The sequence below is a fragment of the Anas acuta genome, chromosome 10 (assembly GCF_963932015.1).
Source record: "Anas acuta chromosome 10, bAnaAcu1.1, whole genome shotgun sequence".
Classification (NCBI taxonomy): Eukaryota; Metazoa; Chordata; class Aves; order Anseriformes; family Anatidae; genus Anas; species Anas acuta.
The window spans coordinates 14,163,871-14,176,541 of NC_088988.1; the positions used below are offsets into that span (position 1 = coordinate 14,163,871).

At 40.0% G+C, this 12,671-nt stretch overlaps 1 protein-coding gene across 2 annotated transcripts in view; it reads right to left on the reverse strand.

The window, feature by feature from the left end:
• NFATC3 (nuclear factor of activated T cells 3) overlaps positions 1-12,671 on the reverse strand; it is a 66,189-nt gene that overhangs the window by 47,487 nt on the left and 6,031 nt on the right. For both annotated transcript variants that reach the window (XM_068693607.1, XM_068693606.1), the window contains exon 2: positions 2,431-3,562. In XM_068693607.1, coding sequence (XP_068549708.1) covers positions 2,431-3,562 — 1,132 coding nt within the window. The remainder of the gene's footprint in view (positions 1-2,430; positions 3,563-12,671) is intronic.

Sequence of the window (12,671 nt, forward strand, 5' to 3'; positions counted from 1 at the left end):
TAGTGGAAACTGCCAGATAGTCACAGGTAAAATACTCTCAAGTTGCCATTAAGCATCCACCACTAAAGAGATTCCTGAACTGCAAATGCATGTGTCACAGCCCATTTGTTCACCACCACTGCAAACAAGATAGTGCCTGGTATCCCATCGCTTTGTGGTGCTCCAGACTGAACTTGTTGCACTGCATTCTGAAGGAAACTGTCAGTTTATAAAGTAGTTCTTAATCAGAACTAATTAACTACAGAGCACCATATCTGTGGATGTTAACACTAAATGTTGCTCAGCTTCTATGAGTTGTACGTTTAGTGAAAAATCCCCAACCTGAGTATTAAATTGAGTATTAAATTACATGATAATCTTTTCTCATTAATAGTTTCTGGGTTGTCCATGCAATGTTTTCATTTTCCTGGATCAACCTAAATTAAAAAAAAAAGCCTTATAAAACTTAATCTAAGATGTCTAACTGTAGGCATTGTAATGGAGAACATCAGTTTCTGTGAAACTATTTATTTATGCATCACTTCAAAACACTACTTGCTACTTGTCTTTCTAAAACAGCAGCTTTGTACTTGAGGCAGCTGGCTGGAATCTACACAAGAAAACTTTAAAAGGGATCAGTCTTGATGAACTTCCCAATATGACATGATTTCATAAATATTTACTAAATACCTACTAAATGGGAATTCCACAAAGTTTCAAGGACTTAAGGATGCGCTTAAGATAACTCACATGAGCATATAACCCTTTTCAGATGGTGCCTCGCCATGAGCAAGTGGATCACATTTAGATATTTGCATATGAATAGGCTCTAGGAAGAAACACTTTCTCTGGTATTCTCCTGGACTACTACCTAGCCTATACTGACATAGGCTATCGCTATCCTGAAGCATCTATGTTGCTCTTCAGACAGGTAATACAGAATTTGAGAAGGAATGAAGGAAAAAAATAATCAAATTCATAAAAGAAATCTGAAACTACTTTATACGAGAACCTAGAAATAGGTTTGAAAGATTTACTTGGAAAGAAAGTATTTTCAGCGGATGAAATTCAAGCTCTTAACAGTAGACATGAAAAAAATAATAAAACCCAGCATCTTCATTAAACAATGGGGCAACAATCAAATGGCAAGGTCAGATCTACTGTCTCTATCAGAAGATCCCAATAAGAAAGGGATTTTCTACGTGGAGGGGATGGAAACATGAAATACACAGAAAGTCAATTCTTATCCTTCTTCCTAACAGAACCTAAAGAAAACAAAAAAAGGTTTCTTAAACAAGAGTAAGAATGTAATAAATAAAATGACCAAATAACTTCATTGCTAAATATACTGAAAAATGACCAATTTAATCTACAATTGAAAGAGTGCTATTCTGCCAAGGTACTGGTCAATCAAATATTACGTAGGGACATTCTGCAATTTATGATATATTTTATAATTTATATTATGATATAATGCTATATATAGTGCATATATAATATGTGATTAACATATAAATTGCAATTAGTATCCAACCTGAGGTGCTTGCTTTTGGTTACTGCTATAAACTACTTCAACAAATAGTGGGTCTCCCTACATTTAATTTTTATTCCTAAAGAGTAAGAGTGAACTTAGCTTCCCTACTTCCTAAGTAGCAAATTCAAAATACTATACAATAGAATTAAATATTGGAGTATACTGAAGATGCCTGATCTCACAGTACCTCTGGAACAAGCTACAAATGCTAAGTAGTTTGACTTTTCATACAGGATATAGCTGCTAATGCAACCATTTCCACTAATTCAATAGTCAGGCTACATTTTGGGCAGCTAATGTATCATTTTATTCAGTTTACTTGTGAATAGATGTAGTCTTTATCACTTTCTGCATGTGTACCTGTTTTGTATTTTTGAGAAATGTCAGCGTTTAAATAACTTCTGATATTCTGTATCAGTCATCAGCTCTTGATTTTGCTCCCCCCGACAAAGAGAGCAATTTCTTCATCCACCACACCAATTCCTTCATCCACAATGCCCTTGTAGAGCAAATCTTAAGCACTGCCTCTGTAGAATGACACTACTTTAATTAGTTATTTTAAAATCAAGGCAGACTAGTATGGGAACACCAACATTCACACCCACAGTGTGCTTTTATACAGATAATTTCTTTATGTATATTAACATAACATAACTTTCTTAGAAAACGTCTACACAGAACCGGTCAAGCAAAGTCAGTTCCTATGTTACAGCGCATCTACTGTATTTTTAAAAGGAGAAGCAGATGGGTATTTGGAGTCTCAACTTGCTTTTTTTCCAGTTATATTGTTTACCTGTCCACACGTTTTCTTTAAATAGTCTTAACGCATCACAGAAATATTAGTGCATTAGTATGTGTATACAGGATGCACAGGAATGAAGTCTTCTGAAGGACTTAGAGATTTTCTTACCACTTACCGAAATATAGGGGTATGACCAGGCTTTGGTTTGTTCCAAGTAAAGTGCGAAGGAACAGAAAGAAATTGGTCTCCGGGCAAGTCTTTTTTCAAGGTGTGTTGAGATCCAGAGCAGTCATCTACTGCAGTTTCCAGGGATGATGATAAGTTACCCTGTTCTTCAGGACAGATATCGATTTTTCCAGATAAAGTGGCAGTCTGATCCTCTGAGGTCTTTCTTGTTTTAAGAGGAATATCAGTCTCTGTACAACACTGAAATGGTGAAAGGCCAGAGTTAAGACCTTGTACATTATGGATGGAAGTGTTCAGCCATGTGTCTTCTGTTATGCTTCCTCTGGGAGAATGACCAGGTGATGGAGTTGGAGAATGGTGAGGAGAGAGGGAACCAGCATAGCAAATCTCAGCACTGGAGTGTCGTCGTTTCCCACAGGGGGATGTAGGTCTTGATGAGGGCCTTGATGTTGGTCTAGGGCTTAGCCAATTTTCATCTGTAATGCTAGTTCTAGGAGAATGACAGGGAGACTGTCGAGGTGACAAGGCATGCCCAAATCCATATGGCTGTTGCCAAGATTCATCACTGGGACCTCTTGGAGAACCACCAGGAGATGCCAAAGGAGAGCCAAGGGTAAATCGAGCAGCTGCTTCATTTAACTCTGAGTCTACATCATCATAAACATGGGAAATGGATTCACAAGAGGAAGCGTCTGAAAACCAACTTCTGGAGGAAATGCTGCTGGCAGGGCTTGGGCTAAGGGATGATTCCCTGTATGATGGCTCAAGAGGAAGATAGAGATGGTCCCTTGAAGGCCTTTCCATATACTCATTTTCTGTGCCATTTGTGTGCAATTCATCTTCATTGGCTTCAATCCCCTGATGACAGTTAGGTGAAATTGATGTAATTTGAATACTAGGGCACTCGAAGGGTTTGGGTCCACCTAGTGGACTATATTTGGATTCTGGTACCTCACAAGTTCCTTCATAGTTCTTGTGACTCTGAAGTCTTGTAGGTGGTGACAGAGGAGAGGAGTGAGACTGCAGTCCATGGCGAGGAATACAAATTGGCTGATTTACAGATGATGATGGTTGGTCTACATTGAAGATGTATATGGATGCACAGTCATCTGACTCAAGATCTGAAAACAAAATAAATAAAGGAAGAAGAAAAAAGAGGAACAGAGTCAGAGTGCAATACTTGAAAACGTCACAAGATCTTTTTTTGAAAACAGGACGTGTCCGGGAAACATCCTAGACATTTCTTATTATACTAGGCACAAAAAATAAAGCTCATTATTTTAGATCCCCTTTACTTATTTATAGATAGATATGACTACAGCTTAAGTTTTCTTTCATAAATCTAGTTTTCAACCAGATTCTAGTTTATCCACATCTTCAGTGGTTTAAGATGTAATACACACAGAACATGGGTTTAAAATATTGAAAGCATTTAAGACAAAATGCTCAACTCAAACTTCCTCTTCCATGAATTAATTATGAATTGAATGTAGTTATAGTCCATTAAATATTTAATCTTTTTATATGAATATGAACAAACACAACACTTTTTGCAATCCCACTAGTCAATACTTATAAGCACGGGAGTATCATATGCACAGTATTTATCTCCTTTAACATTGGAAAGCATCTTACAGTGTCTCAAACTCCAACGAAGATGACAAACAACCCAAAGCATTTAATCAAAAGAGGCCTCACAAGGAACATTATTAAAGATATTAGGAAGAATCTTATTCCAAAGGCCTTTTTGGTTGCTTAGAAAACTCTCAAGTGCCCATCCCACAGAACAGCATTTTTTCAAATTGAGTCTTGCAAAGTTTGAGCGCAAGCTGTTCAGCATAAAAAAGGCAAAGTATTCCCAGATCTCACAAACTTATCCCAAACACAGGAAATATTCCAAAGAAAAACAAGCAATCACGAGGGAGTGCAAGTCCAGTTAACAAAATCAGCAGCTTTGTCCCACAGAACCAATGCAGATATTTTTGCCCTGTTTCTCAACATTGGATTAAGCACCCCTACAATACATTTGTCCTTGAAATAAGTAGAAAACACATCTTTTTCCTTAATTTGTAATCGCTACGCTTCCACTCACTTCCCTAGTAAAAAGGATCCTTCCCTCTAAAATCATACAAAGCGTGAAGGAGAACTCAAGTTGTTCACCACTCTATCATCTCCTAGAAGATGAATTCAACGTACTTGGATTATTCCCACTCGATACTGAAACTAGTCTGAAAAATCTGTTAACAATATTGTCTCTATAGCATGAGTAATTTGTTTTAATGCTGAATCACTTGGAAAGCTTTTCACCCATTAAAATTAAAATTGTGCAGTTTCTAGTGTTGTTTTGACTTTTTTTTTCCAGTAGTAGGGGACTATTAGGCAGAAACCTATATATTTCCAAAAACAAACAAACAAACAAAAAAAAACCTGCTCCTTTATTAAATGCAATGATAAGACACCATGTTCATCTGACGATTTTCCATAAATGCAAATCGGATTGCATTAATTGTATCTCAGGGTATTGGCTCTTTTATGTGTTTTTTTGTTTTGTTTTTGTTTTTTAGTGCTGGGTAGGATATTAACACTTTACCAACCTTTTCAGATTTTAAGATTCATTAAAAGTTATTAGGCGAAAGACCCTTTCAGCAGACTCTTTTTACACGCTCAGCAGAAGTCACTTATCATTCAAAAATATATATTAATTCTAGCAGATGTTTCAGTACTATCCCTCAATTTGCTGCCTTTGCTGCCCTGAAATGAAGATGGTTTTAAAATAAATTTATTCTGTCTCACAATCAAATAAAAATACCCAGACAGGAAGCCATGTATTTTAGGCCCTTCCACGATGGAAAAAAAAATAGGATGTTAATCAAGTCATTCAGCTTCATTAATAGCAATCATCTTAATATTAACTAAAAGCCATTATTCAAAAACAAAACAAAACAGAACAGCATCTCCTCAGAGACGAGAAGGAAGCATCTTCAAGTGGAGACAAAGCATACTGTTACCAAGGAACAGACTACACAGACAATGATCCTCACATTAAGAGGTGCAAAAAGGAATTTAAGACTAATGCTAAATAGTTTTACATGCATTGTGTGATTTTATATGTAACATTACATTTATATATGGGTGTTCACCTGCTATCCCTCCCCAGCAGCGTGCACGCATGTACTCAAAACACAGGCAGCTGGAAACCTGCAGTCAGAATATGTTAGCCTCTAATGAACGCCAAATCCCACAAGCACACTTAAGACTGTGGAAACAATATATTTTGAAGTCTAAGTCACGCAAGCCATTTTCAGACACGATCAATAAACCAAACTAAGATTTATCTTAGTTTGTGCCTGTTCTCCACCCCTCACCTTATAATCATGTGTTAAAATAATCTGCTAGTTACTCATACAAAGGACAACATTAAATATTAGGACTGTCTCATTAATTCTACTATGTTAGTTACCAACAATTTTGTCATATTAAGAACTAGATAAAGAATTTGATCTGGAAGAGCCCCCTAACTATATAGAAGGAATTAGTAAGCATACAAAGATGAATACAACTTCACTGAAAGAAAGGAGGGGAAAAAAAAAAAAAAAAGCCTGACAATCCTTAAGATGGAAAGGAGTGAGAATAGCTGAAAGAAATCCAACAGAGGACTTCAAGAGAGCAGAGAGTAAACAAGCTCACGAGAGTCTCACAAAAGGCAAGTACAAGGCAAAAAGTTATGCAAAAATCCATGGCAAGGGATGGAGTTATGGAAATCAGATAACTGAATGGGAGAGCTATTACATCCAAGTAATCCTTGTAAGGGAGCAAAAGATGTTGTAATAAAGGAGTAAAGACAGCTTAGGCCTTCGCTGACCTTAAAATATGTGCTGGAACCATTGAAGAAACAGAAACTAGGTCAGATTACTGAGGTAGAGCAGAAAAGCCACCACAAGCACATGGAGGCAAGATGCTCAGTAGGACATAGCAAAACACAAGGACAGAGAAAAGCACTGCCATCCACATCCAAATCCTGCCACAATCCTGAAATGGTAGACTGTAAATGCTTCTTCTTCAGTAAAGGCAAGCAAGGAAATTAACAAAATTAATAACAATGCAGAGTAAAGAAAACTGGCCTGAATAAAAGGTTAAAAAGCAGTGAAGAATTACAGATCAATCAGTTTAACTAACTTCAGTTATAGGAAGTAATTTGCTCCTGTAAGCATTTAAAGACCAAGAAACAAAACAAGAAGTCAACGTTTGTTAAGAACAAAACCACATCAGACATATTTTGTTGTACAACCGAGGAAGGCCTTTTGGATTGGTAGCACATAGAGAAGCTCGGCTTTGCTTTAGCTTACTACAACACTACACACTACCATGCATGGCGGAGGCAGCGAGTCTCTAGAAATAAGCAAAGCCCTCTTCCCCTCCCCAATGAGATGGTGTTTACTAGTGGGCTCACAAAAGGCAGCGCACACCCTGTATTCCTAACATGCCCGTCAGCTACATGGAGGTGCAGCCTGCCACTGGTGTCTCCCTTGTGTGTCTGTGCCTCAACGAGAGCCAGGCGCTCCAGCACTTGGAGCACATGTTTTCTACTACCTGGAAGCGCAGGAGCCCACAGCAGCTCACTGGCAGCATCGAAACACTGGCTGGTCTCTGACTGAGCTGCCAGCTACACTTCAATGTAACAATATTCACAAGTTAGCTCAAAGAACACCCAGAACAACCATTTCTAAAGCACATTTTGCTCGCTGCCTGACGTATCACACTGCTATTCCGGACCAGCAATGCTTCCCACCAGTTGTTCTCAGCGATGAACTGGCACAGGCGTATGTGCAGCTGTGCAGCGAGCCCCATTTCTCCACAGAAGGCAGGTCAATTACTATCAAATGTCTGAACATAAGCCCTGTGCCAAATATATCCAAACTGCGGTATTAGTCTGGGTTTGTAAGCCCATAAACAAACAGGTTCAGACAATAAGAGTTGTTATAAGGTACTAAGAAAGTGCAACATGACCTAGGTCTTACAAAAATACTACTGTGAAAACAGGATCAGTAATAAAGTCCTTTAAATAGCATAAGGAAGGACTTGAGCATTGCCACAGACATCATGTGTGCTCTAACACGAGTCATACAATCTGTCTCCGTTCCCCAACTTTAAGAAGAGAAGGACACCCTCCTCTGTTTTTAAGGTCTGTCACAAGTCACCTTTATCTCTTTCCAAATTTGATGATATTAAAAGAATGCCACGGAATGCCACTGTTATCACAAACAAAAAAACATTGGTAGCTCCACTTCTTAATTTCATTATCCTACTCAGTCGCAGCAATTCATATACTTCTTGGGGAGAAAAACAAGTCCAAAGCTTCACAGCAAACCAAACCCACTCAACAGCCCCAATTTGCTTTCTGTGCACTTAAAGACAACCCATCAGCATTCATGGTGGCGCACTACTCCACTAAAGCTCTATAATTGGACATTTAACTCCAGATTTCCATTGCATCCTGCACGTTCTCCAGAGACAATTCATGTCTTCCAACAAGCTTAAATGTCAGATCTAGCAGGGAACTTCAAAACAAACAACCCAAAAAAGCCCTGAAGAACAGCCACGTATTAGTTTATGAGGAGTCTAACTGACTAGCAGGCCACCAAAAATGGTAATAAAAAGGGTAAATTGTGAAAGCAATTATGGCAGCAATTATGGCAGCAATGGGGAGACACCTCCCTGTAGTCCAAGTTTACAAACACACAAAACATCAGTGCAAGTTCAAGCTTCCAGGAAAGGTTAATTTACTCCACCACCATTTGATGGAGGAGTACCCCACATTCAATGATGTTGTGCTCTCTTTCATGGTCATATCTGATTACCCAGAAGGGAGAAAAACAAATTTTACTTGTCGTGTATGCTGCTAGATATAGGCACCTCTGTCGTGCCCACCAGAATTTCACTCATCTTCTCGTCTTAAGCAAGGATCCTGAAAATGTGCATGAAAAACACTCTTTCACAGTGGCAGCTCGTCAATGAATCTTTTCCGAGTCCTAGTCTAGATGAGAATTAATTATCCTCAGTAGAATCGCAGAGCAGTAACGAAGCTGCTCTAGCTTAAGCAAGAGAATAATACAGCCTATCAAGTGTTTACAACTGACATTTCACAGAAAAAGACCAGACTGGCTCGCAGGGTGTAACTACATGTTATGTTTTTTTCTGCAGTAACTACCCTCCCACGCACACTCACACGTATACAAAGCAGGAGGGGAAACAAGAAGAGTCGTATTTTTAACCCGGATGATTTTAGTAATCTGATTTACAGTGCAGCTACGTAAACTTTAGGATGTGGGGAGAAGCAAGCAGCCAGGACTGGAAGTGCAGGTGGTGGCACTCCCAAATAAAAATGTAACGTGCAACAGAAGCCTTCGGCCGTCGCCTGGTACACATTTCAAGTAGAAGGGCTGTCCGTGGAGCAATCACGCTTCACCATGAAGTAACAGAATTCAGTTCCAAATAGGGAAGTAACAGTCATGAAACTTTATTGGGCATGTAAGAAAAACAGACTAAATAAACATGAAAATCAAGTGTATCTACTTAAGCCACAAGCACGTTTCCAAAAATTATGTACTTCAGTTGTGGCAAATGGAGTTAATCTCATCTGAGAAAGCTTCTTCCTTGTTTTTAAAATCCAAGTTCTCATAATCTTTCATTGCAGAATGCTTTGAGAGATGCTGACTAGACTGATGTACAAAGTAGGCAAAAAAATCCAGCTAGTAACAGTAAGTTTCAACAAGAATTAGTCACTCTACGTTCGGTTACAAGAACAGCGAAGAGCAACCGGAAGCACTAGGCAGTGTTTATACCTGGGCCTTCTCAAGCTCTCCTGGTATTTCGGGTTGATTGTGCAGCAGGCTTTCAAATGAGAACTTTTTGGAGCTTATGGTTCAGTATCTGTTCTCTTCTGGGGACAATGGACTCCATGAAGGGTTCTCCAGCTACTTGAAGTTCTGGTTAGTGCTTGACCTACCCAGTGAAATTGTCACCCCACTGCCGCATGGCTGCAACATGACCAGCTCCCACCACCCCAGGCATTTCGACAGCACTCTGCTGTCCCAGGGACACGTCCAGGAGCACAGTCTGCCTCTGTCCTGAAATAAACACTGCACAGAAGCCGAGTTACCAAAACCAGAGTGCTTAAGTAGGGCCACAGCAAAACAAACCAAAAGAGTAAACAGGTGCGTGCAAGAAAATGGGTATCTTAGTTTGTAGGACAGCACAGTGACCCAGGCTGTGGTCTTCGTGGAAGTGTGTAGAAAAAAATGCAATATGCAAAGACAAAAAGTTTGTGTGGGGAGAGGTTAAGTCCTACAGCTAGAGGAGGGAAGACAAATGGGAGCCTGCCTCCTTCTGATTATCAACCAGAGCACAGCGCTGGCTGAGACCTGGTGCTGACAGCATCTCAGCAAACCAGTTTGGGAACCCCTCACACCTCAGCAAAGCTACACCTTACTTCAGCTGCTGTCCTGCAATACAGCAGAGTAAAGCCTGCCGTGACAAAGCAGGCAGTCCTACCACATAGGTACTTTAAATCTTTAATATTACAGCTTTTCATCAATACATTTTTTAATACAGCTGGAGCGTAGACTTCACGTGTACAGAACTCAAAGGCTCTGTATGTCAAGGGACTGAGATGAGCCAGAATGAGAAGTGCTCGCATCAGTGAAGAGTCATCACCCCCCCCCCCCTCCGAGTTCACTTTGCTAACTGACTGACACAGTAAGTGTCACGGGCAGAGATGGGCATGGAACCCAAAAGGAGACACCGAAGCACAGCTAGAAAGCTAGTTTTTCACCAATTTTCAGAATGATCCCCCAAAATACAAGTATGCCTCACAACTGTGTCACGTGCAAACCCTGAAACTTCCCATCTCTTCGCAGAGTCCTGAGTAACTTGTATTTATTCCAGCAGGCACCTAATCAGCTTAAAATCAAATCTTCCCCCAGCCAGCAGAAATGCTAACCCCTTTGAAAGGTACTGCTATCTGCTGCTCTGAAGCCTAAACCTGACCATTCACACTGATGAAATACACAAACTCTGACCTAAATTAAAGTAGCTACATGCAAAACACAGAATGTTGACAAATTTTCTTAGTGGTTCCTTGCATTAAACCACACATTCTCTTGTGGCCTTGTCACCTGAGTACACTTATCCCAAGTGACACCACTAAAACCTTTTGTAATCAGGCTGTTACTCTAGCTCCTTTGTGTCCTTGATTTAGGGAACAGCTACTAGAAAGCATTTATATAAGGTATGGATGAATCCTTATCAATTACTGTAGCCATTATCACCACCCTTTATCCAACACCAAAAGCAGTAAACCACTGTTGTCACTCCCAGTTAATAAAAGCACCCTGGGTTTATTACCAGCTTGAGATCCTGGATATGTAGTGGGTTTTCAGTTTGGATATGAAGACACAAAAAGTTTGTAAAACAAGTTTAGTTACAAGGTAACGCTTTATTCCCTCTCTAGCATGGTACAAATGCTGCTCATCAGTGAAATTTCTGTTTACATGGCTTTCCAATTGTCTGTTTAACCAAACCAATGTAAAACAATTCAGAAAAAAAAAATAAATTCAATGCATTGGCTCCTAAGAAAGAAAGGTAGCAACCACTGAAACACAAAGACTCTTGCTAAGCGATGAATTGAGAGATATTTGCCTCCTGCAATCCTGAATAAGCTCATCTATAAAAAAAATAAAAAAAAATATCTAGGTTTGAAAGAACCTGAAAGCAAGTCCAGAGAGGAACACTTACAGGATTTTGAGTATAACTTCCTCCACCAACCCATTAAAAAAATAAACAGAAAGCCCTACTCCATGTAGTAATATTTTGCTATATTAAAAATATTTATCATTTTCAGAAGTGATGAATAACCTCCAAAAAGCAGCCTGAGAAGCCATTTTAAACAAACAATTGCTATTAAACTAAATATTAATATGAATAATTTCACTCTGTAGTTCTGAGGGTGATGTATTAGCCATAGGTACCTGCTCATGTTTCTACCTATGAATGTCTTTCTGCATGCTCAAATGAAGTATTTGTTTCTGCTTTTAAAAACCACAACACAACAAAAAAGCACACACACCAAACCAAACCGAAATGAGATTCCCATTTTTATGGCCATGTTGTTGGAAGATCACTGATTGTGTTCCCATCATTGCACTAAGGTTCCCAGAAAGCTGATTCTTCTCCCGTTCCCCCAGGTACACAGAAACAAAGCCCGGCCCTCTCAAAAAAAAAACACCAAAAATAACTCGTATCACACCTATCGCCCTTTGTCTGACAAGCAGCCATAAGCATTCAGTGTCAGGGAGACATTTAATCAGAAGAGCCACGTAAATGATTAAGTTCAGCTGTTCAGTCAACTCGAGAGACGTGCAGCCGGCAGCACAGACAGAAAGCCTTCTTACCGATCAGCTCTGCCGTTCTTCAGCTTTGAACTCATCTTCCCTGAAAGACTTTGAACAGCTCGGCACATTTTTGCACGACCTCGCCGCCAGTGTTTCGCCGCCGTACTTAGAGACGGCTGTGCTGGAGGCAGAACCGAACAGCAGCTCATTAATGGGCTTGCTCCCGCTTCGCGATTTTACTTGGCCTTGCTGATCACTTCACTCCTCTTGAATTCCACTGTCATCTGAACCCCCACGGCATGCCTGGACAAATGCAAGGACGGGGATGTTGTTTTACGGGCTGGGCTGCCTGCCAGCTCTGCTCCACGCACTTCCCTGGCCCACTAGGGCAGCTTTAGGCAACAACTCCTGTAGTTACGTTATTGCTGTGAACGGCCAAACTGCTGCTTGCGATTGACCCGGGCCCAATCTGCTCTTATTTCTCACTCATTCAATGGCAACAATACTAAATTTGCAGTTGTAGGGCACAAGCAAAAGGAAAATGTCATGTTTTCAGCAGAGGACTACTTTTTGCTTTCAGTAAAGAAACGATTTATTTCCAATTTTCGTAAATCTGTAAGATAAAAGAATCAGCACAAACACTTTCTGTAGCCAGCCCACCTCCCACACCCCGGCTCTCAGCATGTGTTCAGATTTACACCATCAGATTGGAGGGAGGGGAACAGAAAGTGGCACGTCAGGATGAATACACACACAAAGTAAGTGACATTTGGTCAAACTGGGGATCTTTTCCAAATGGCTGCATGAGCGCCTCTTGATGCCCTACACAGTGGGCCAAGAA